The sequence below is a fragment of the Medicago truncatula genome, chromosome 4 (assembly GCF_003473485.1).
Source record: "Medicago truncatula cultivar Jemalong A17 chromosome 4, MtrunA17r5.0-ANR, whole genome shotgun sequence".
NCBI classification, from domain to species: Eukaryota; Viridiplantae; Streptophyta; class Magnoliopsida; order Fabales; family Fabaceae; genus Medicago; species Medicago truncatula.
The window spans coordinates 50320104-50347025 of NC_053045.1; the positions used below are offsets into that span (position 1 = coordinate 50320104).

At 34.3% G+C, this 26922-nt stretch overlaps 3 protein-coding genes across 3 annotated transcripts; all 3 read right to left on the minus strand.

Moving 5' to 3' along the window:
• Nucleotides 1-713: 713 nt before the first annotated feature.
• On the minus strand, nucleotides 714-2472 carry LOC25493624 (UDP-glucuronate 4-epimerase 5). The gene has a single exon (XM_013602190.3). It carries the CDS (start codon nucleotides 2328-2330, stop codon nucleotides 1020-1022), a length of 1311 nt encoding a protein of 436 aa, XP_013457644.1. The 5' UTR covers nucleotides 2331-2472; the 3' UTR covers nucleotides 714-1019.
• A 1902-nt stretch (nucleotides 2473-4374) lies between these two features.
• LOC25493625 (flavonoid 3'-monooxygenase CYP75B137) lies at nucleotides 4375-7293 on the minus strand. Its single transcript, XM_013602191.3, has 2 exons — nucleotides 6273-7293; nucleotides 4375-5475 (listed from the first exon to the last, which is right to left on the minus strand). Exons 1-2 carry the CDS (start codon nucleotides 7200-7202, stop codon nucleotides 4855-4857), a joined length of 1551 nt encoding a protein of 516 aa, XP_013457645.1. The 5' UTR covers nucleotides 7203-7293; the 3' UTR covers nucleotides 4375-4854.
• Nucleotides 7294-21033: 13740 nt separating this feature from the next.
• Nucleotides 21034-23115, minus strand: LOC25493627 (flavonoid 3'-monooxygenase CYP75B137). The gene is made up of 2 exons (XM_013602193.3): nucleotides 22189-23115; nucleotides 21034-22025 (listed from the first exon to the last, which is right to left on the minus strand). The coding sequence occupies exons 1-2, from the start codon at nucleotides 23098-23100 to the stop codon at nucleotides 21405-21407; spliced, it is 1533 nt and encodes a 510-aa protein (XP_013457647.3). The 5' UTR covers nucleotides 23101-23115; the 3' UTR covers nucleotides 21034-21404.
• Between the last annotated feature and the right edge of the window lie 3807 nt (nucleotides 23116-26922).

A 26922-nucleotide genomic window follows, 5' to 3' on the forward strand; every position in this document is an offset into this window, starting at 1 on the left:
ATTTATCTAGATTCAACTTCAATGATCACCTGTTAAGTACTCAATCATCATCCTAAACTGGCTGCCATAAAACGGCATTTAAATGTGAAAAACAAATAGGCTATATGCTTCTACTAACTGTCACTCTAAAACTAAACAATGCTTGTTATGACAGAAACTTATTTCGAACAAATGTCATCACAGGCACGACTTATACCTGTACATCGGCAAGCAGTAGCTATCTTATTTACATCAGAATCAAAGAACGACAAAATCATCTGGGCAACAATACCAGTATTATACCCTCAAAGCAAAATAACTAGTTAATTCATCACCAACTGACAAGCCAGCTTAAAACCCAAAAAACAATGCAAAACAAGTACATAAAAATTACTAATAAGGTGTTTGGAAGAGTTTATACAGTATGTCAGATCAGAGCATAAGCATTAAGCACTTGAACTAATAGTTGAATGCTAGTGCACTCAAAAATCATTCAAGACATATATTCATCAGTTGAATTGTACCTATTTCAACAAGTTCCAGGAAAAACTTCTAAATATGTGTTTATCAGGGCTACTTATTGATTTTTGATAACAGCAATAGAGGCTTCACTGAGCACAATTGACTGTGACTCTTCGCAGAATTACATAAAGATTGCAATATGACTATAACCAATATTCAAAACCTTGGTGCTTAATTGATTACTCTAAAAATACTACTAGCATACTAGCATATTGAATAATTAATTAAATAAATTGTTCATACAATCAAATTCAGAGTACAATTTCATATTACCAGGCAATAATCAGAATCCTGAATCTGAATTCAAAACATAAAAAATAAAATAAAAAAAGAGAGCATATCATGAAACATAATTAGTAGAGTCATATCAATTTGATCTCTCAAATCAGAAATGAAGAATGTACAAGGACTAACCTAGAAGGGGAAGACTAAAAAAAAAGCAAATTACAAAAAGAGAAAAATAAACTAAAATATCCATTGTAAAAGAAAAGAAAGCAATGACAAATGCAGCAAAAGAATCACCAAGATGAAGATCCCTTCTTGATAGACCCAGAAGAATAAAACTCAAGATACCACTTCACAAACTTCCTCAACCCTGTTTCCAAATCAATGGTAGGTTTATAACCAAATTCCCTCTGAGCCAGACTAATATTAGCATGAGTGAATTTAACATCGCCGTTTCTCGGCATAGGAAGCACTCTCTTCTTTGCATTAACCTTCAAAAGCTTCTCCAAAATAGCAACAAGCTTACTCACAGGAACAGGTGAAGTATTCCCCAAATTAAAAACCCTAAATTGAGCCGAACCCTTCTTCTTCCCACCACTCCCAGTACTCTTTTTTGCCGTATCCAGAGCCCCTAAACAACCCTTAACAACATCATCAATGTATGTAAAATCCCTAGCCACTGATCCACCATCTGGTGATTCAAACACTGTTATCTGTTTCCCCTTCAAAATATCCTTTGTGAAGAAGAAATACGCCATATCAGGCCTTCCCCAAGGCCCATAAACCGTGAAAAATCGCAACGCGGTGATTGAAAGCCCGTAGATATGATTATAAGTATGTGCAATTCCTTCACCGGCTTTCTTCGTCGCCGCGTAGAGACTCGCCGGTTGGTCTGTTCGATCTTTCTCCGAAAAAGGAACCTTCGAATTCAATCCATAAACGGAGCTGGACGAAGCCCAAACAATTGCTGGTTGAGGATTTGCAGATTTACACGCTTCTAGAAGAACGGTGAAACCAGCGAGGTTGCTGTGAACGTATGAGTTAGGGTTTTGCATAGCATAGCGAACACCAGCTTGTGCCGCGAGATGCATCACGTGAGTAAACGGAACCACATCGAAAAGCTTCTTGAGAAGCGTACCGTCGTTGATATCACCTTCCACGACGAAAATTCCGGCGCGTTCTAGAAGCTTCTGACGGGCGTGTTTTAGGTTAACATCATAGTACCGATTGAAATTATCAATCCCAAGAACACCGTCGCCGCGGCGTTTTAAAGCGAGTGCGACATGACTTCCGACGAAACCAGCGGATCCGGTGACGAGAACGATTTTGTTGGATGCCGAATTCCGGCGAGTTGATTTCGACACAAGACGTTCCCAGTGAGAACCACCCCATGAGTCACCGAGGACACGGCGGGGTGCGGTGGTTGACGGTGGTGGAGGGTTGAAGGTGGAGAATAAAAGAAAAACAAGAAAAGCGGATAAGAGAATGCAGATGAATGTGTATCTTGAATGTGGAGGGTGGATTCTAAAGCGGTGATGAGGTTTATCCGGTTTTAATTTCCCCGGTGTTGAAGGTGTTGTTTCGTTATTCACTTGCTGCGCCATATTATTAACTCTCTAAACCCTCACCCTTTCTTTTACACTGTCACCACTGAACTGGTTAGACGCGTTTTTTTATTTATTTATAGACCAGGTTTAGGCGGTGGGATAAATATGGCATGTATGTATGGTAGAAAATTTCGTAAGCAAATTAAATGGAGATTTCAGTCATTTATTAGCTATGATTAAAATGGGCCTAATTTATTAACTACTCACACGGTTTATACATCAAATCAGTCATTAAGGATGGATTTGTGTTTTTTTAGGAAATTAATTGGGTGCAAGGGAAATTTCGATCTGGCTGACCTAAATGATTTTTCATTAAAATCCGTTCCGTTTAAATATTGTGCCAGTGCAACACAGTTGTTGAGCTGTAACGATGGGTGAGTTTTCTCTCGTGTGTGTTAATCAATCAGTGGGTGAGCTGTGAGCATCTGTAACAATATGTCAATATCTGTATTTTAACCATCCTTAAAAATTAAAAATTAAAGGATTCATTTTTTGTATTTTAACCATCCTAAAAATTGTCGTGTTTAGGCGTTAGCTAGCCATTTTTTATATTTTGTGTGAACTGTTTATATTTTTAGTAGTCTTTTTGATACACCTTAAACTGAGAGGCTGTTGTAGCCTCGTGTGAACTTAAAATTTTTACATTTAGCTTATTGACTGATATTCATAGTATATTGGTTAACACGACCCTAACAAATATTTGTATTTTAACATAAATATAAGAGTTTGCATGATTTTTTTTAGGAACATTTTGTATGCATTTTGTATGCTCTAAACATGTCTCCAATCAAATAATTTACATACCATTTTAGGAGACTCATTAATATTTCGCGAATTTTAAAATAATCATTTCATTGTAGACTATGTTATTCAAAATAGTTTTTTACATTAAAACGTTTTTTTAATATTGTCATATTAACCCTTCAATATATTTACCAATTGTCTTATCGGTCTCTATATGTATTTATTTATTGGAAAATACTTGGGTGACATAGAGTTGGGTGACATTGGTCAATCACAATGCCACAATGCTTGTGTTTCTCTCTCTTTCACAAGCATTGTGACATTGTGATTGATCAATGTCACCAATGTCACCCAACTCTATGTCACCCAAGTGCTACCCTTATTTATTGTCATATCAATCATTGTATGAAATGAGTTAATATCAGCATTGAGAGACTATTTTAATGTCAGAGACTATTTTAACTAACGAAGTGCAGAATCAAAAACTACTTTGAAATTTCGATACATTAAAGAATTATTGTGGCTACTCATTACACATTCAATAATCAAAATGACTATTATCCCGGCGAATATATGATATATATTTGCTGTCAATAAGTGTGGTGCTGTACACAATACACCATTTTTTGTCTTCTCATCTCTACCGTTGATTTTACAAATTTACAATATTTGATGATGGACTCTCTGCACCTTATCTGACCATCCGTTTATCTTTCCTTTGTATAATATGGATCCTTTGTATGATATGGATTCTTCACAAATTTTAATTTTCCATACATGATACATTCTCTACACCTCTCTGTTTCAGTTTTTATTTTATTTTTATTTTTTAAGGTGATTATGGAGATGATAACCTGGATAAAGGTACAATACATGGAAGGAAGAATGTTTGCATTTCCTCATAGCAAGTAAAGGGGATATATTGTTTTCTAAGTTAGAATGAGTACTCTTGTTCATGGGATTTTAAAGGGTAGATCAGAAGTAATACCAAATTTTCTTCTCTGGAAATTCAGAAGACAGAAGATATTGGTTGACAATACTCCTTGGTGGAAGGTAGTGCCTTTCAGATTATGCAGTATCAAATCTTAGGCCTACATTATTACTTCCTTGTTGCAGTTGACTCATCCTCAAGTAACCCACAACTAAATGAAAGTTTTCATTCCAGTTTTATGACTTAAAACTATTTTTATTATCTCAAATTCAACACATTATAGACAACTGAGATAAATACTTTGATCGAAAACATTTGAAAGAGAATGAATTTGCTCATTAATATACTTGATACATAAATAGCAAATGATTATATCAGCATTGAGCAGTGATTTCGTATTCCCTTGATCAATATAGAGTATATTATAGGCGGTGATTAGGGTGGTGAAATACCTCAGATGGTCTATGGTGGATTGATTCCTGAAAATCGCTCAAAACTCTAACAATGATCGATGAAGCTCTCCGTAGTTATAAGCTCAATGTATTTATGGTCCTCACAATTGAGAAAGTGACACAATCAATGTTTGTTCAATAAAAAAACCAGGAAACCAACCAAATATTAGTTTCTCAAAACCCAATTTATTTTTGTTCGCAATCAACACCGATCATGGTACTATCTCAACCATACTGACATGGAGAACCACAACTTCTACTTAAAAGCTGTGACGCCGAACATCATTGAAGTTTTGAACAATTTTACAAGCATCAACAATCGTAGAATACACACACTTTCCCAACCTACCAATTGCTTATATGATAATATGAATAGTGAATATAATATTCGATTCTATTTATAAAGATCTGGATTTGACAGTCGTGGTGTGGGTATGGCAAGCAGAGGTGTCTTCTTTTTTAGAACAATACCAAATTTCTCCGACACCTCCAGATTTTCTCCTTGAGGAACTGTCCAATCAAACAAGTGCACAAGGGTGGCTACAAAGTACAAAACCGTCCTCTCAGCCATTGCTATTCCGGCACAAATCCTTCTTCCAGAGCCAAAAGGGAAATAGTTGAAGTCATTCCCACTATAATCCCATTTACCATCCAAGAACCTTGTAGGATCAAATTCTAGTGGGTTCTCCCAAACATAAGGGTCTCTATGAATAGCCCAAACGTTGATAAAGACACGAGATCCCTCTGGAATTGTGTAGCCTCCAATGTTGGTGGTTTCACTTGGGCAGTGAGGGACTAAAAGTGGAAGTGCAGGGTGTAAACGAAGAGTTTCTTTCATCACTGCATGTAAGTAGGTTAGCTTGTGAATATGAGACTCTTCTACTAAGTTATCTTTTCCAACCACAGTTTCTAACTCCTCTTGAACCTTCCTCATCACTTCTGGTTTGTTCATCATTTCTGCCATTACAAACTCAATTGTGTTGGAGGATGTGTCTGATCCACCCACTACCATGTCCTGTTTATGTTCATCCACAATATTGGTAAAACAAAAAATTCAATGTCAGTAATCAAGATCTTGGTATTTTAAAACTTGGTACAAATTGTTGTCTACATTTTGTTTGATTAAACATGATTTTAAAATAACTTAATTGTACTTTTGATACTTAGTATAACACGATTGTCCTATTTTAGTGTTCAAGTTTGAATTGTACGATTGAGTCCTCTAAATATTCGTGATTATGCAACTTCGGTCCTCAATGTTTTAATTGCGCGAATTGAATTCTCTAGGTATCCTAATTATGCGATTTTAAGTTTGCAAAGTTCTAATGGTGTGAATTGAATCTTTTAGGTATTGCGATTTTGATCCCTACATCCCATTGTTGTTAAATTTCTGATCGAAATGCTAATATATCTATTATATATAGGTATGACCTTCACAAATTTCACAAACATCACATTTTAATAAGAAATTGAACCAATTGAGGAAGCAAAATCACAGAATTCTGATATCTAGATGACATAATTCCAGCATTCAAATAAATAGATGACTAAAACTGCACAATCATGATATTTAGAGAATCCATTTTGTACAATTAGAACATGAAAAGGCTAAGAAAAGACTCAATGCATGGCATTAGAATTTGTGGGACCAACACCAAACAATCCATAGTGCAACTATGCTTTAAGAAAACAATTAAATATTTGATTACTTCAAATCCAATGCATCAAACCTATGAATGTTATATTACTAATCCTATATTGCAAAAAAAGTGTGAAGAAACTAAAACAAGTTGTTGAACAAAAGTAGCATACCATGAGTAGAGCCTTAACATGAGTATTTGTAAACGGTGTCTTAGAATCACCCTCCTCCTTCAAATTCAACAAAAACTGCAGAAAGTCCCTACTCCCATTATTCTCCTTCCCATCCTCTTCCTTCTTCAATCGTTCACCAATCATCTTCTCAAATATCCCATCAAAGCGAGGCACCAAAGCATTCATATCTTTCACAACACCCTGCAAATCAAACCGGGCCAACCCAGGAAAAAAATCCGACAAATTCGGCTTCCCCAATAGCTGCACCATCTCCGCCACCGCCTCCCTAAACTCCGCCCCTAAACTCTCCCTCTCTTCTCCTTCCACCCCCGCACCCCACATCATATTCGTAATCACATTCAACACCGTTAAAAAAACCTGCTCACCAACATTCACCGTTGACCCTACCCGATCATGAATATACCCGACCGTTTTCCGAACCTCACCTCGTCGGAGCTCGTAAACGGAGTCAAGAGTTGTGTTACTAAGCATCTTCACGACACAGATTTTTCTCAGCATACGCCACTGTGGACCGTAGGGGGTCCATACTATATCGTTGCCGCCGTAAGTGGCGGCTCTACCGGCGGCAGGGACGTCACGGTTGGCGAAAACTGTGTCGTGGTCTTTTAGAACTTGGCGTGCTGTGGAAGGTGAAGTCAAAACAATACCGAGTTTGCTTCCGAGCCAGAGCTTGTAAATTGGGCCGTGGGCTTGGGCTAGTCCGGCGAAGTAAGTGTGAAGTTCTGGGTCGAGTGATAGAAGGTTTCCGAAGATGGGAAAGCCCGGTGGGCCTGGTGGTAGGTTTTGGGTTTTAGATTTGAAGAAGTAGAGATATAAGTACCAAGTGATTATGGAAATTGTTAAGAGTGCTATGAGGAGTGTTGTTGTGTCACCTTTGTACCAATCTTTGAGGTTTGTGAGTGAAACCATGGTGCTATTGCTATTATTTGTGTTGTGTTTGAGAATTCGGAAAGGAAATACACTAGTTCAAGATATTAAGGAGATAACGAGACAGCCAATAATAAAATATGCAAAAACGACAAATATGGATTTTTAAGGACGGCGGATGAAAATGATACGACAATATAAATGGAATCTACAAGAAATAATGACCCAAATGCAACGCAATTAGTGCCCAAGGTAGTGAGGGCAAACCCAACATAACATACTAAGTGTTCATTCATTATTACATAAGCTATTTTGACGTATAAAACCCGAAGTAGATAATATCTAAATTGAGTAGTGGTATATGTACATCCATTTTGATAACAACTTTTATGACAACTTTGTTTTTTTTCTCTTTTTATTGGTCAAAAATAATGGAGAGAAAAAAAGGAAGAGAGAGGAAAAGAGCTTCATGTAAGTATGAGAGATAAAGTTATCCAAAAATTATTATAAAAGTTCTTAGTGGTTTTTCCATCATAAGATCCCTCGTACGGTGATTATGACGCGACACATTTAGTGTGTGTGATCACATATATTTAGATTAGGAGTGGTGATAGGTATACAATCCCACATGGCAACCCCTCATTCTATTTTTTATTCATTAGATTGGGGGCAATTTTGTATAACCACAAAAATTGAGAGACGATTCTGTAACATACACATACAAGTCCTTTCCATCTTCTTCTCTCTGTTATCTGTATCACTGCTCTCTACGCCATTGGCCACCGACCACCACACCGGCACACTTCCGACGAGTTCTGATGACCACCCATCCCAACATTTTCCTCACTGTTTCTAGCGTCAAAACGATCAGATCTACACCGCCGCCCCAACTCCGACATCAAAACGCTCAGATCTGTACAACCACCCTATCACCGACACCTAACACTTAGATCTGCGTTACTACCCCCCAACGCCAAAACACGACCACTGTCATCCTCGTCACAGAAGAAAGGGTAGAAAGAGGGGAAAACTCCGGTAGCGACGAGGCAGAAGGGGGCAGCGGTTTAACGGAGAAGAAAGAGAGAGCTCTTAGAGAGAGGCAGCCGACGGCGACGAGGTAGAAGGGCGGTGGCGGTTATCGGAGAAGAAAGAGTGAGGTCTTTGAGAGAGAGAGAGCACTGAAGTGAGAAAGAGAAAGACATGTTTTTTTTTTTTTTTTTAAATAAAAGCCACGTGGGGGGTGTATAGAGGGGTGTACAAAAAAGAGTGGCATGTCTATCTTTTTCCTTAGATTAGATACATTCACATGCTAATAAATAGTGGTACGAGGAAGTGGAGGTAGACAAGTAGTTTTATCCTTCTTTTTCTTTTTTTTTTTTAAAAGCCAAAGTGACAAGTAGTTTTATCTTATAAGTTAAGAGCTCCACATTTTATAATGCACATGTAAGTGGAGGGAGTCGTCGATTTTGTAAGTATGAGTTAAGCCTAATATAAAATTTAACACGAGATTAGAGTTTGATCAAGAATGACGAAGTGGGAATGACATAGAGGAGCCATGCTAGTCTTGATTCAACCCATGACACATGGGACAACTCACACTTAGCGTGACGATGAATATTGAAGTTGTTTTGTACTCCCTCTATTTTAAATTAAATGTCATTCTAGCAATTTCGCATAGATTTAAAAATATAGTTAATGTTGTATTGAAAAGAGTAATTATGAGTTGTTTTACAAAAATATATTTCGTTAATAGAAAATATAAAGTAACAAGTAAAGGGCATAATAGTTTCACATAAATTAAGAAATGTAGTTAATGTTGTATTGAAAAGATGAACTATGAGTTGTTTTACAAAAATATCTTTTGTTAATGGAAGATATAAAGTACCAAGTAAGGGGCATAATAGGAAAGTAAACATTAATGATTGGAAATCGAACCGGAGACTTTGAAGAGGAGCACATTCTCAAGTCTCAAGTCAATACTACTGAACTAACCTAAGTGGGTTAATGATTCTTTGATATTGTAAAGTGACATAGAATTTGAAACAAACAAATTTTGTTAGAATTACATATAATTTGGAACATAAGGAGTAATTTTATATTGCAAAGATTCTCAATCAGTTAGATGTATAAAGACGTTTGGACACATCCTCTTTTAAGTTAGTTTTAAAAGTGAGATCAAAATTCATTTATTTTTTTTGTCAAGTAGCCTAGTGGCTAAAGCTCACACAATTTAATTGTGGAGAAGTGGGGTGTCTGAGGTTCGAACCCCGACCCCTACATATAACATGCAATATCCCTACCAACTGAGCTAAGTTCACGGGATAGATCAAAGTTGATTTAACTAGTACTAGTAGAGGGTTTACAACAATGAACCAAGTTGTACGACATTATTCAAATTTCGAGTATTTTTTACGTGTGCCTATTGACGTATTTATAGGGGTAAATGCTCAATCCCTGCAATTTCATGGAAGGTTTAGTCATGCAAAATTGATGTAAAACAAAGTAAAATTTTCATCAAAATTTTTACGTCCACCCAAATCGATTCATATGAAAGGACCATGTGATTTCTCAATTTAGTCCTTTGAAGAAAACAATTATGGTCATAAATTCCCATTGCCAAAACAAAGAAAGATGTGAGAAATGGTGGTATTTTTTTGATGGTGTCCTAGATTCGAACCACAAACCTTGTATAAATTATGCATTATTCCTATCAATTGAGTTAAACTTATGGAGAGAAGTTGTGGTTTATATGCAAACCAAAGTACGCCGAGTTGATAAATAATTTTGTTATATGCTTTGACAATAATTTGTAGATAAATTAATGTACAAATAATTTCCATTAATATTTTTTTTTTTTTTGAAGAAATTTAAAAATTGTAATCAAAATTATACAAACAAACATAATAAAATACACATACGTTACCGCAGTAAAAAGAGAGGACAAACGGACACGATAAGGCCCATCTTTCCGCTAGTAAAAGATAATTTAAATAAATTAGATAAAGAAGAATACATACGTGAATGTCCTAAAAAAAAATACATAGATACATGAACATTTGAGCCCATTTTGATAATTAAACATTCAAAAGCAAGTTTGATTTTAACCATCCAAACAACATGAATTGATAAGAATCACTTTCATATGAATTTATTATCCAAACATAAATCAATTATGTCAAATTCAACTATCTTAAATTCAATTCTAGCCAATGTAGAACCAAACACGACAATATGTATGAAACCGAGCATCCAATTTAGAGACCCAATTCCGCCCACAAATTAATACGGTTTGTGCAGGTTTCGGTTTGGACGGATCTCGGTTTGATCAGGTGGGTTGATTCGGTTAGTTCTCCAATATTTTTGTATTCATCTCAAATTTATCTGGCTATTTTTTTTAACAAGACTTTCATCAATAAATTAACAAGAAAAAGGCCATGGATCAAAGTATCGTAGCAATCATTAAAATATCACGTTATAAAATATTTAACAAGAAAAATGTCAGGGATCGGTTTTCATTGTTTTTCTTGTTTCCAATATCACGTGTTCATAATTAAAATATTGCACCTTGGACATGCAAATATACGGATCTATGAGTAAATCATGACTAAATTTAAAGAAAAGTTTGCATGTTTAAGTAAATCTACATAGTAAATCAACAAAAGATGCTTACATGTGGAGTAAATTTTGTTATAGGTCGGTCGGGTTCGGTTTACACGGTTTTGGATTTGTAAAAACTGGGCCCGACTGTCTAAACCCGCACAAACCCTATTTTTTAGTCTTTCTTCACCCGAGACCCGTTTTAATCCGCTCGATGGACCCACGGGTGACTCGAATATATCGGTTGGTGGGTGGGTCCGGATTTTGTGCTCACCCCTACCAAACACACACCATGTATGCTATCAAAAGTTTAATTTTGATATACATCAACAAATTACGACCAATCAGAATTAGGTGTGTGATTTTAGAAGTTGTTATGATTAAAGTCAATAATTTTTTTTTTTAAAATGTATTTTTTTTAATTCATTTGACGATTACGATTGATGGACAACATAAAAATAATTTCACCAATGATGTACACGAATTGAATCCCTCTTACAAATTGATTTCAAACAATTTGTTTACCTGTTGTAAATTAGAACAAGAGAAAATGAGAAATGGTCTAAAACATAGAGATGGTGGTAACAAGGATGCCCATTCAAAATTGAAATTGAGCCGAGGAGCTTTTATCACCCCAAAAATAATTTTCGATGTACACATCTAAAAAAGGCAGTTTTTATGTTGGTCTGATGAATACTTTTACTTCCATAGATTTTTAAAAAATGTAGGGATGAGCAAATTTGTTTTCAAAATTAAGTGTGATGGAAACAACTGTGAGATAGTTGGATGACACTATGATAATAAAGCAAAAGGGGAATTGATTGAAACATCAAGCCATGGAGACTGAACCACACGAGGCAGCATGATTTTGATATTGCAAAAGCTCTAAAGAAAAGGAAGTGATGATAATGGATAGGAATTAGGAGCAGGATGGAAACTACTATGTTCCAGATAGACAAAAATAGCGTCGTTTGGTTTTTGGTGGCACTAAAGTTTTTTCACCCTTCAGCCTTCAATAGTGTTGAATTGCTATGTTGAAAGCAACCTTCAATAAGTGGAAGTGCTCTGGTGTGTTGAATGATGATGTGGAGGAGAGAGATGTTGAATGCATTCAACATTCAATGCATTCAACATGTTGAATGGGAGAATGGTGGGCCAAGCTGAAGATGATGTGGCGCAAAACAAGTGGTTTGTAGGGAGAGTGCACTACACATGCCTGACAGACGCGACTGGTCTTTCTCCAAACGCAGAGAGAGAATGTGGTGGTGGATAAGAGCTGTCATGTGGCGCTTGTTGATTGGCTTGCTGGATTAATCTCATCTTAATTATTTAAACTCAATTATTTCATGACAAATGAATTTTTAAATTTTTTTTATATCAAAATTCATGATTTTTTTTTGTCTATAAATAGAGACTTGGTTTCTTATATATTAGTTACTCACAATTATTTTTTTGCTAAAATATGATTGGATGAACATAAAAATATAAATAATTTTTGCATTAACATTGTATAATAATTAAACTCTAGATTATTCTTTCAATTAAATCAAATTAATAATTTATAAGTTTTAAAATTTTAAAATTATAAGCTAAATTCATCCATATTTATTAATTTTATTTATTTAAATATTTTTCTGTTAATAAATTTTAAATTAGTTGATAATTTTTTTAAAAAAAAAATGTTGTTTTTTAACAAAAATAAAATAAAATATGGACTAATGGGCCGACCCAAAGCCCGGTGGGCCAGCCCAGTCCGCCACAACTTTTGTATGGCCCAAATGGACTTGGATCGAAAAAGCCCGAGTGCATTTTGTGGTTAGTTTCTTAGGCCTGGACCGACCCAAAAATATGGGCCGGCCCATTTTTGACACCTCTACTTAAAACAGATAAAACAAGAAAAAAATCTACAATTTAACTGTAATCTGAAATATCTCTATTTTTGGAACATAATTGAATTTCATTTATAAAATGGCAAGTGGACAGCACAAAATAACCGAATGTTCAAATTTCAAACAGACATCACTTACACTGAACTAGAAAACAGCTAAATGTTACACAAAAATTGCCAGCAACAAAATGTGTGTCAGTTTGTGGTTTACAAGGTTATTTGCATTTGGTTTATATGAATTTAGTTATAAACCACTTCTCATTATAACTTATTTATCCTATATGTTTCTTGTAACTGCTAATGAACAGAGCCGTCTCTATGTTTTTATTTTTATTTTTTTAAGAAGTTAAATTAGTCATCTAAATTGGTATCAGGAGAATCGAACTTGAGACATTAAGACGTCTCTATGAAATTGAAAGTCTGACTCTCATAGTAATGATAGATTTCTAATAAAATAAATAAATATTTTAAAGAGCAAAAAAATTTGTATATTGTTTGCTGTTAGAACTTTGCTATTTTATACGACAAGTATGATTCAAAAATCACAAGTGCTCTAAAAATATAAGAAATTTTTTTTAATAAAAGATGTAAAAATTAAATTCTAGGTCTAGGAGTTGAATCTAGAACCATAAGGCTAATAGCACTATGTTCTACCACTAGGCCATTACTACATATTGGCAATGATAACATCAATATTATTATACACTCCGTTTTTACATTCGTGTGTCTATATATAATTTTTTTTTTGCCTCAAAATTTTGAAGGCTTACCTCGGTAGAGCTATTTGCACCTTCCAAGATACGACCCTATTAATGAAGCAAGCCTCTTCGTCATGCAACACTTAAGCTTTGTGTTTGGAAGCTTATACTCTTTTTTATGGAGATCCTTTCGGTATAAAAAAGGTCGTATATATAAAAGGTTTCATCAATCACTCAGATTGGACCATGGATGATCACACTCTCTCAATTATTAACAAGCTCTAAAATCGATCTTTGCATCCTCTCTTTCACATTTCATAGGGAGAAATGAGAGAGTAGAGAGGAAATGACAATATCACTCTCATCCCTACTAGATGAATCACTATAATCCGAACCACTAGTGACACTCATAAAGCCAAAGACATCCTTATGATCGACTTTATTGTACCATCAAAACTCTTAATTGGAGAATAACACATTTTGTAATATAAAAAAGCACTCGGGGGAGGTTTCCCAACCCCCTCTCATCAAATTCTATCTCACAAATAATCACCGTTGAGAAAGAAATGATAAACTAAGCAAGAAGCATAGGGAAAAATTAAAGAAAAAGGAAAGAATACCACAAGTGTAAAGGAAATGATAGGAGGGAAACCCAGAAGAGAGATAGATGTCAATAAAGTTACAATATTCAAGAACAACTTCAAATACTTTATAAACTTTTGCATGAATTGTACACTCACATCAAGAATATCGAATACATACAACTTTACATAAATGTTTTACAATGATTATTTGTGAGAACATATATAAGTATATAACGTTTGGTTGATCATTGTAAAGCATGAACATTACCTTGTTGAAAAAATATTTCTCAAATAACCCCTTTAATTTGAGTGTTGTCCAAAAATAACTCATCTAAAAGATTAAAATATGAAGAATCCAAAATTACAATAGTGAAATATGTGTTTTTTATTTTATAGGTGCTATAACCTTACCCAAATTACATGAGCTATATTAACCTGGTCTTAATTAACACATAGTACCAAAAATCTTAAGTACACTCGGTTTTTTACCTTTCTCATCTTTTTGAGATAAAGGATACAAGGATGACTTAAACAAAAGAATTAAGAAGAGTGACAAAGAAGTTATGGTTTGAACCTCTTTCCCAGCAGAATACCAACAATACACTCTGCCATTTCAAAAAACAATTATCTCATTGGGATTGTCATTCCAATAGACATAAAAAGCTGATCTGGCTTGAAAATACTAGGAATCAATGTTGGATCAAGTTAAGATACACGATTAAGGTGATTACTAAAGAGGAAACAAAGGTACAATCCTTTGAAAGCAATCAATGTTTCCGGTTTCCTCATAGCAAGTGAAGGGGATATAATGTTTTATAAGTTAGATTGAGTACTCATATTTATTATGGATTTTAAGTGGTAAATCGAAAAGAATGTGCCTAATTTTCGTCTCTGGAAATTTTAGACAGAAGAATATACTATATGTATCGAGAAGAAACATTTCAGCATCACAAGTACTGCTTATACAGAAGACAAATGTATTCCCACTTGACTACTTTCTTGGTTATATTTGGTTCATCTTCAAATTTTTTCGACAAATGAAAACAAAATTCTCTTCCATTTTTCTTATTTTTTATACAGTGTAGCTAAATAAATTATTTAAGACTAAACCTAAAGTAAACCACATCTTAATGTAAGTTTTCATTCCGATTTTATTTGCTAATGTAATAATGTTTTTTATTATCTCAAATTCAATGCATACACAACTGTAATACATACTTTTATTGAAAAGAGTGAATATGCTTAGAGAAATACTTGGTACATAAATTGCAAGAGAGATCATACTAGCATTGAGTGAATTGTTATTCCCTTGATCAGTGTATCAATTATAAAGATCTGGATTAGACAGTCGTGTTGTGGGTATGGCAAGCAAAGGCGTCTTCTTTTTTAGAACGATACCAAATTTCTCTGATACATCCATATTTTCTCCTTGAGGAACTGTCCAATCAAACAAGTGCACAAGGGTGGCTACAAAGTACAAAACCGTCCTCTCAGACATTGCTATTCCGGCACAAATCCTTCTTCCAGAGCCAAAAGGGAAATAGTTGAAGTCATTCCCACTATAATCCCATTTACCATCCAAGAACCTTATATGATCAAACGTTGATAAAGACACGAGATCCCTCTGGAATTGTGTAGCCTCCAATGTTGGTGGTTTCACTTGGGCAGTGAGGGACTAAAAGTGGAAGTGTTGGGTGCAAACGAAGGGTTTCTTTCATTACTGCTTGCAAGTAGGGTAGCTTTTGAATATGAGACTCTTCTACTAAGTTATCTTTCCCAACCACGATTTCCAGTTCCTCTTGAACCTTCCTCATTACTTCTGGTTGTCCATCATTTATGCTATTACAAACTCAATTGTGTTGGAGGATGTGTCTGATCCACCCACTACCATGTCCTGTTCATATAAACATGGAGTAAATAGTCAATTACACATCTGAAATTGCAACGTTTGTTAAAAACTCCCCTGAAATTTTCAAACGTCTGTCAAATACCCCCTCTGTTAGTTTCCTTTGATTAACATGCTAACGTGGTTGTTAAATGTCAATGTGGCACTGACACGTGGTCAGAAAAGTGATGACACGTCATAGGGGGTAATTGACTATATATATATATTTTTAAAATCTGAATTTTTTTTAACAGTACAGAATACTCCTTGAAATTTTCGAAACTTCAAATACCCCCTTCAAATTTAACACTTACGTGCAAATTCCCCCTCAAATTTAAAACTTATGTAGCAAATATGCCTCTCAACTTTAAAACTTATGCAAATTACACCCTAAATCACAAAGACTACTACTAAATAACAACCCATTTGTCCATCACGAAAAAAATCACAAACACGAAATATTAGGCATCCTCTTCTAATGACTAGTGACTACTACTAAATATCAAAACCCAAAGCATAAACTGTATGTACATAATGCGAACAACGATAAATGCATAAGGAAGAACCAAATCGATGAATCGAAGTGATATCATTGAACTAGTGCAGAAAATTAGTAGGACATTTGAAAACAAAAATGTCAAAGTTAAATTCTCTAAAGCGTGATATTCCCTAGCTTACTTTCTAATACTTTATCAGTTATACTAATATCTTCCATCTAGAGCCAACAATGTTCATGCAAAGCTTAATCCTAGTTAGTTTTGACCACAATGAATACACTGAAACATGCATATGAAGAACAAAAGCAGTTAATTGAAGTGACATCATTGAACCGGTACATAAAATTGGTATAAACAAAAATGTCAAGTTTAACTCTCTAAAGAAATATGTCCCTAGCTTTAACTAAGAAGTGTCTATTTATCTGCAACAACATCACATTATCAACATTTTGTAATATGATGATACACACAAAACATTGAAACATACCGATTCAATCTAAAACAAGTGTAGTTATCACAAGCATGTTTCGTTCCACTGCATTTGATTCCTTAACATGTCCAATCTAAAAGAAGAAAAACCAAATACTAAAGGCTTTAAATATGACCTTGCCATAGCTTTGATTTCCTCAAACTCACGTGCATAAACATAAATATGATTCAAGGTGCAATTTGCACATAAATTTTAAATTTTAATTTAAGGGGGATGTTTATGCATAAGTTTTTAACTTGCGGGGGTATTTGCACGTAAGCAATAAATTTGAGAGGGGTATTTGAAGTTTCGAAAATTTAAGGGGGTATTTAGTACCGTTGAAAAAAAATCAGATTTAAAAAAATAAAAATAAAATAGTCAATTACCCCCTATGACGTGCCATCACTTTTCTGATCACTTGACAATGTCACGTTAGCAGTTAACAGCCACGTCAGCATATTAAACAGAGAAAACTAACGAAGGGGGATATTTGAAACGTTTGACAATTTCAAGGGATTTTTTGAAGTTTAAAAAATTTGAGGGGGAGTTTTCTTACAAATGTTACGATTTCAAGGGAAGTAATTGACTATTTACTCTATAAAATAAGTTCAATTGTAAATATAAACATATGTGTTATTTCTTCTTTTCTTTGTTGTGATTACTCAATTTTAGTCTTAAAGTTAATTGTGAATATTAACTTTCCTTACATATAAACTCTTTTGAGTTTATTCTTTATCTATATTTAAAATTTTAAAATAAATTAATTATTTCTTACCAATATATCATTATTCATTTACACGTTAACTAATTCTCCCGCCTAAAAGATAAGCTTACAAAATTAATACAAAAACATATTTTCCGAATTCACTATTTTTGTCAAGAGACATGCATTTAAGGACAGAGGGAGTATGATTGTACAATTATAGCCAATAATGTTTTAATTGCACAACAAAGTCCTTTAAATATCATAATCGTGCCATTTTTGTTCCTAAACTTCTAATAGTGCAAATTAAGGATAATGCTTAGTTGGACAGAACCACAAATATAAATTACTTAGACATATTCACATAAAAATATTAGCCATTTAAATATTTTAGCAAAATGAAAAAAAGGTTATTTTTTTTCTACCTTTTTGTATTTGTGTGAGAGTGCTTAAATACTCGATATACATGTGATTAAAGGTTCGATTTCCGACTCATACGTATTAAAAAAATCGATCGAAAGAGGAGAATCTACCTTATATAATCCATAGTTTTTTCAAAGGACCGCTAAATGGCGATGAAAACTTCATACCAATATCATAGTAACAAAAAAATGTCACACAACATGAAGTTTTTGTAGGTATGTTTTTTTAGATTAAAAACTTGTATCAATATCACTACTTAAAATACGGTGGAGGCATCTTCTGACCCTTGCATGGCGGAAGTTTTGGGCATAAAGCTTGCTATAGAGTTGATCGAAGAGTTTGGATGGACCAACGTGTTGATTGAATCCGACGCGAAGAAAGTTGTAGATGGTATAAACAAGCAAGCCCTCCCTCGAGGTTACTGGGGAAACGTTGGTAGATTCCGTGTGGATAAGATAAAAAGTCTCCAGCATGTCTCTATAGGTTGGGTTAGTAGAAATGGGAATTGGGCTGCTCATGCCTATGCAAAATGGGCTGAGGTTAAGCCCAATCACATTTGGCTTTGTAATTTTCCCACCCCTGTATTTGCTACCAAGCCTGAGCTTGAAAATTGGGCCGTGGGCTTGGGCTAGCCAGGCGAAGTAAGTGTGGAGTTCGGGATCGAGAGATAGGAGGTTACCGAAGATAGGAAGGCCCGGCGGCCCTTGGGGTAGGTTCTGGGACTTTGATTTGAAGAAGAAGATATATAAGTACCAAAGGATTGTGGAAATTGTTAAGAGTGTGATGAGGAGTGTTGTGGTGTCACCTTTGTACCAATCTTTCATGTTCGTGTTTTCGAACAAAGAAATTGTGAGTGGAATCATGATGGTGTTATTTGCCTATTTTGTGTTGTGATTAGGAAGTTAGATAGGAAACAGTGTTGAAGATATTAAGGAGCGGCCAACAATGGAATGGAAATAAACAAAAGGAAAACAGTATGGATATTTTGCATGAAGGGTGGACGAGAATGAAGGAAAATGTGTACAATTATTCTGATGTCAGAACACAAAAATACATCATGAATACAAAAATACATGTGTTTATATTTTCTATTAATTTATCGGTGTCAGAACATTATTGTAAAAAAAATGATACATTTGACCACTTTTTTGTTTTGTTTTTTGAATCGGCTAAATTTTATTTTCCAACAAGCCCGTGCAAGACGTACTAATAAGCTCGGGTGGAGAAAAAAACAAATAAAAGGAACAATCGGTTGCCGCTAAAACACCGGCTCAAACAAAAACCCCTTAAAAACCACCTCCAATCAAAGAACAAACCAACTGGTCCAGAAAAAGGAAGCCAGCAGCAGTTGCACGGATGCAGCAGAACCCACAAATAGATGACCACAAATGTCGATACATTTGATACACACATCATGTATCATTACACACAAATGTGATCGGCGGCGAAGCTATCATTATTTTTATGAGGTAGTCATATATAAAGATTTTTTTTTTTAAAAAGCGAATAGTAAATTTAACTAATAAACAATAAAGCTTCATGATAACTATAACGCATATAAAATGTACTAATTACATATTTTTTAGCTATGAAAAAAAGAAGCAAATCGTTAATAAAGGGTTTGTATTTACAGTAATAAAGTGTCGTTATATCTGTTTGGACCAATAGTGATAGATTTTTTTGGGAGGATGTGATAGATTGTTGTTGTCATATTTTCATTATCAATTAATAAAAAAAAAATTCTTTTTGGAGTTCACCTTGTGGTATGGAACATAGTAAACTCAAAATCTTGTGCGATACTAATTAAAAGAATTTAGTTTATATGACTTGGACTATTATAATTAATAGTATTTCTCATGTCAAATGCCTCCAATTTTGGTTTAACTAAACATAATCGAAAATAGCTTCAACTATAACTTACTTTATACTAAAACACATTTGTCAAACATGCATGCAGAAACATACTTATCAACTTTACTGCAGTTACACTATAGAATGTGGGAAAAATTATACTTTTTGAAATTGAGGAGTAAAATATAGTCATTTCTTATGAACATTAGAATTCAAAAAAAGAAGTTGATTTTGAACAAAAGAGTGAATCATATGAGATTTACGGATTTGAGATTTAGGGATTTGGGGATTTAATTCAGGATTTAGGGATTTGAGACTCAATTTGAAGATATGAATTTTTAGTTCAGGGACTAAAGTGACCATTTTCTACTTTCACTTTAGTCCATGTGACACCTCCTGCATGCCACCTCATCAGTTAATAGAAGTTTTTAACGTCTGGGACTAAACTGATAAAGGAAGTGCACATTATTAGGGACTAATTTGTATTTAATCATGAGTCAGAGACCTATGTGACAGTGAGGTGCGGAGTCAGAGACTAAAGTGATCATTTACTCAAATTACTAATGAAACATCATCAAAATGACCTAGAACTAACATCCTTAAAACTACCTTAGACAAGGCAAGATAAACTTCAAGAAGCTAAGAAGGGAAGCCATGAAAACTGTTTGAGAAACTGGTAAAATGAATAAACCGCTTTTTTTTTTAATGCAAACCAGTTCTGAACCGGACCCAAAACAAACTTGAACTATTTCGTAAAAAAAATTGGTTTTTTCTGAAACAGGTTAAGAAACCAAACCATAAATTGAATATGGTTTGGTTTGATTTATGAACCATGCACACTCCTAGTTATAACAACTTAACAAGAAGTATAACCATTACGTCACTCAACACCTTGGTATGAACCTCTTTCCCGCAACACTGCTAACAATACACATGGCCATTTCAAATGAGTAATATTTATGAATTTTAAAAGGTAAATATGTGCTTAAATTTTAAGACAGAAGAATACACTGTATGTATCGAAAAGAAGCATGTCAACATGAAAAGTACCAGTTATAATTGGCTCATCTTCAAACTTTTCAGACAAATGAAAACAAATTTCTCTTCCATTTTTATTTAGTGTAGCTAAATAAATTATTGAGACTAAACTTCAAGTAGCCCACATCTAAATACAAGTATTCATTTTGATTTTATATGTTGATGTAATAATGTTTTTGCAGACTTTAAGCTATTTAGATTATCTCAAATTCAAAGCATTATACACAACTGGAGTACATATTTTTATTGAAAACATTTGAAAGAGAATGAATATGCTCAGACAAATACTTGATACATAAAGCGCAAGAGATTATACTAGCATTGAGCGCTGAATCTAGATTCCCTTGATCAATATTCATATGATAGGTGGTTTCTAGGGTAGAGAAGTGTCTCATATGGTGTATGTTAGACAAATACTTGAAAATTGTTAAAAACTCTAGCAATGATCAATGGTGCTCTCCGTAAGTAGAAGCTCGTTGAATTGCTATTCTTAACAACATTGAAGTTTTGAACAATTTTCAAGCATCAACAATCATAGAATACACACGACACTTTCCCTCCCTATCAATTACCCTATATGGTAATATGAATAGTGAATATAGTATCCAAATCTATTTATAAAGATCTGGATTGGACAGTCGTGGTGTAGGTATGGCAAGCAAAGGTGTCTTCTTTTTGAGAATGATACCATATTTCTCTAATACATCCAACTTTTCTCCTTGAGGTATTGTCCAATCAAACGAGTGCATAAGGGTGGCTATAAAGTACAAAACATTCCTCTCAGCCATTGCTATTCCAGCACATATCCTTCTTCCAGAACCAAAGGGGAAATAATTGAAGTCATTCCCTTTATAATCCCATTTACCATCCAAGAACCTTGTCGGATCAAATTCTAGCGGTTTCTCCCAAATGGAAGGGTCTCTATGAATAGCCCAAACGTTCACAAACACACAAGACCCCTTTGGAATTGTGTAGCCTCCTACGTTGGTGGTTTCACTTGGGCAATGAGGCATTAGAAGTGGAAGTGATGGGTGCAAACGAAGGGTTTCTTTCATTACTGCTTGCAAGTAGGGTAGCTTGTGAATATGAGACTCTTCTACTAAGTTATCTTTCCCAACCACTGCTTCCAATTCCTCTTGAACCTTCCTCATTACTCCTGGTTTGTTCATCATTTCTGCCATTGCAAATTCAACGGTATTGGAGGATGTGTCTGATCCACCAAGTACCATGTCCTGTTCATACAAACTCAATGGTATTAAGTTCTTCAACGCACGCCTTAGGGCACATGTTAGCATTCTCAAATAAATTTTAATTTGAATCAGAGTTAAACAAACCATATACCGCAAAAAAAAGTGAGAAGACGCTAAACATAAATGTGTAACAAAGGTAGCATACCAGGAGAAGAGCCTTCACGTGGGTGCTTGTGAATGGTGTCTTGGAATCACCTTCCTCCTTCAAATTCAACAAAAACTGCAAAAAATCCTTACTTTCACTCTCCTTTCCTTCTACATCCTTCACCATTCGTTCACCAATCATCTTTTCAAATATTCCATCAAAACGAGGCACCAAAAGATTCATATCTTTCACAATACCCTGCAAATCAAACCGAGCCAGCGCAGGAAAAAAATCTGACAAGTTCGGCTTCCCTATGAGCTGCACCATCTCTGCTGCTGTCTTCCTAAATTCCGCTCCTAAGCTCTCCCTCTCACCGTCCTCCATCGCCGCACCCCACATCATATTAGTAATCACGTTCAACACCGTCAAAAACACTTGCTCCCCAACACTCACCGTTGATCCGGCACAGTTGTGAATATACTCTACCATTTTCCGAACCTCACCACGGCGGAGTTCGTAGACTGAATCAAGACTTTTATTGCTAAGCATCTTCACCACACAAACTTTCCTCAGCATCCGCCACTGTGGTCCGTACGGGCTCCATGATATATCTGAGCCACCATATGTAGCTGCTTTTCCGGCGGCAGGGGGATCACGGTTGGCGAAAATGGTGTCGTAGTCTTTTAGAACTTCACGAGCCATGGAAGGTGAAGTTAACACGATGCCAAGTTTGCTACCAAGCCTGAGCTTGAAAATTGGGCCGTGGGCTTGGGCTAGGCCGGTGAAGTAAGTGTGAAGCTCTGGCTCGAGTGATAGAAGGTTACCGATAATAGGAAGGCCCGACGGGCCTGGTGGTAAGTTGTTTTGGGGTTTTGATTTGAAGAAGTAGAGATACATATACCAAATGATTGTGGAAATGGTTAAGAGTGGTATGAGTAGTGTTGTGGTGTCACAGTTGTACCAATCTTTCATGTTTTTGAACAAAGAAAATGTGAGTGGAATCATGATGGCGTTATTGCTTTATTTTGTGTTATGTGTTTGAGAATTCGTGTTGAAGATATATATTAAGGGAACGGCCAGCAATATTGGAATGAGAATAATGCAAAAACGACAAATGTGCACACACATATGAATATTTTGCATGGAGGGCGGACGAGAGTGAGGGAATATATTATACGGTAACAGCCATTTATAGAAAATTTCAGACACAACAATTGTTGCAACATCCATTAACGAGTATTCCTTAGAAAAAATTAATGACCATGGTAAACGGGTTTGGTTTTTTTTGTTTTTGTTTGGTACAAATGGGTTTGGTTTGTTCGTCAACAATTTAATCAATACTTAAATGATTTTGTTGTAAGAATACTACCACTACTAGAATACTACATAAATTCCCTGTGAGCTTAGCTTAGTTGGTAGGGATATTGCATATTATATGTAGGGGCCGGGGTTCGAACTCCGGACACCCCACTTCTCCACAATTAAATTGTGTGAGCTTTAGCCACTAGACTACTTGACAAAAAAAAAAAATGTAACCAAAAAAAGAATACTACATAAATTGGTATATTCATTAATGGGTTTATCTATCGTACAAATTTTCACATGTTAAGAAAATTAAATTGGTAAGTTAATATTGAACTTGAGTCTTTTATATTAAATATATAACTTTTTATAAAAAAATTAGTGTTTTTCAATAAAATGTGATACTACTTTATTAATACATATGTAAATATTAATGTCCCATGAGCATAGGTCAGTTGGTATGCAGGGCCGGGGTTCGAACCCCGGACACCCCACTTAATTATTCACCTTATAAAGTGAATTCTAGCCACCAGACTACCTGACAAAAAAAATACATATGTAAAATAAATTTATAGGATCAGTGTATCGTAATTAAACTTTTTTATTAATTTATGTAGTAGCAATATATTATTTGATATATATGTAAACTTTTTACATTATTTTATGAACAAAAAAAACTTGTTTACATTTAGGGTATATAAAGTTTTAAATTAATAATGTAAATCTTATTTCCATTTGATAGTGTATGTAAGGTATCTTTTAAAATATGTATATGTGCGCTTAAATAATAGAATTGTGTTATTTGAACATCTACTTATATGATAATTTTTGAGATAATTAAAGTTTTACAAAAAAAATGAGGTATTTGCACAAAAATCAAAGCAATAGAGAGAGAAAAAAATAAAAACATAACGGAAATATGAAGAAAAAAAAAATTATAACAAATGTTGTCAATATAATTTCTCTAAATAATGTAACCAAATAAAAGCCGTGACCTATGAGACTTCCTCTAGAATGAGAGCAGCACTTACTTGGGCACAAGCCTAAATAAGATTTAGGCACACACATCAAATTATATATTGTTTACTTATTTAGAAAATATACTTTGTTTAATTCCTTTTTCTTTTATTTTTTTCACTAATGTGTATGCCTAAAACTTTTATATTTGTGATCAAGTAAGAATTGGCACTAGAATGAAACGACAACTTTAAACGGAATCAACCGTATATATAAATTAAACTTACGACATCTTTAAATGGAATCAACCGTATATATAAATTAAACTTGTCAGCAACAAGACAAATACGGAGTTACTCAAGAAGGGTTTTGTTTATGTTGTTTGCTTTCAATGCCCAAATGGCTCTTTTAGAATTTTTTTATCTTTGGCCACGTAAAAACCAGTGGATTTATCCCCTTTGCCTTACTAGTCTTCATAATCATAATGTGGCTATTTTTTGTACTATTATCAAGTGCTTCGGTTGCTTCAAAAAATAGTTTTTCGGCTGTGAACTCTTATCAACATTATAAATAAATATTTTTATGATAGCTACAATTTTTTTTTTAACAAATTAAAATGGAATATATTGCTCAAAAGAAAGGTGATTTACCCCGCACAAGGTATGCTAAAGTGATGAAACACCCAATGTCTGTTACAAACAACAAGCACCTAACAACGATGCCAATTCAAGAGAACCCAAAAAGTTGTAAAAAAAGAAATTACATGATACCCATACAAAATAGTGGATATCGCCACCAGTCATGAAAACCAAACGGAAAACTAGCAACATTGGACGAAAGCCAAAGGAAAGAAAAGAGCTTCACTCTTTCAACAAAGCTAAGAGGATCGCTAACCAAATTTTTGAAGACACAGTTATTTCTCTCCTTCCAAATTGCCCAAACACAAGCCAACGAAATAATCTTCATATAATCGTGAGAAGCACGCGGCATACCTGCCAACTTACTAAACTGAAGAAAATGTTGTTTTACCGAACCCTGAAAAACACAAGGGATACCAAGCCAATGACACACAAGATACCAAACCCTCCCAAAGGAAGTACACTTAATGAAAAGATGATCCACCGTCTCAGGGGAGCCGCACCCCCCAACACATAAAATGTCAGCAGCTTGTAACACTTGACGTCGCACCAAATTTGCTCGAGTAGCAACTCTATCTTGAAGAAGGCGCCAAGCAAACAAAGACACCTTGGAAGGAACAAGTTTATGCCACACATCAAGACCTGCGCCACTAGTTACCTGAACCGCCATATTAGTTAAGAAACAGTAAGACCCCTTAACCGTATAGCCATGAATAGGATCGAGTAACCACCGCCACTGATCCTGAATATTATCCTGCAAAACAATGTTATTTAACAGATTGACACACTCCCTCACACCTTCCTCCTCCCAAGCAAATAAACGACGTCTCCAAGAAAAATAATATAAATTTTGTTCCATCATTCAAGAAAAATAATTCATTTCTTTCTAATTTCATTATCAATCAAAAAAACATTGATTATTTTATTATTAAATTACTGATTTAGAATATAAAATATTTTTTTTATTAGCCATAACTTATTGGTTTGGTAATTTTAAAAATTAATTAATTTTGATTGTATCATATTTTATAATAATTTTTGAAATTATATGTTAATGACATTGTATATCAAATATAGAGAAAAATATGATTCGAATTTTTTATTATAATAAAATATATCCGCACTCTTTTTCATCGTCATGTGTGCGTTAAATTTTCATTGTTATACTATTAAAAATAAAAATAAAAAATATTAAGGGAATGAAGTGTAGATTATAAACATTAGACGAGTGGGGAATGTAATTCAAGCTTCTCTCGAGGGAGGGGAGTGTATTTTTTTCTAACTTGTTTTACTTAAGAGGGGAGAGGAGTGTATATTTTACATAAGAGGGGAAGGTACTGTAATTTAAGTATTTCTCAGAGGAGGGGAGTGTAATTTACTCTTTTTTTTTAAAGAATCTTATCAACATTATATATAGATTAGCGGAAAACAGACACTATCTTACTTGTTTGTCCGCTCTTTTTACCGTGCTAACGTGCATGTATATTTTATTATGTTTGTTTGTATAATTTTGATTACAATTCTTAAATTTTTAAATATTAATAGAAATGATTTGTAGATCGATTTATCTACAAATTAGTGTCAAAGCATATAATGAAATTATTTATCAACTCGGCATATTTTGGTTTGTTTGTACATAAAATAAAAAAAAATAACGATCATTTTTTTTTATTATATTTATAGTGACATATATTTGATCTAGTTTGTCACACTTTTTTAAGGATAAAGAAAAAAAATCTGAACATATACTCATATCGTGTTTGTCACACGATATATTTTGTGTGGCAAAAAAAAGTGTGTTTGTTACATTTTTTTGATATTTGAATCCACTCTCTTTAATTATCTTTTTTAAATTATAAGAAAAAAATCAGACATACAAAATTTGTTACATTTTGTT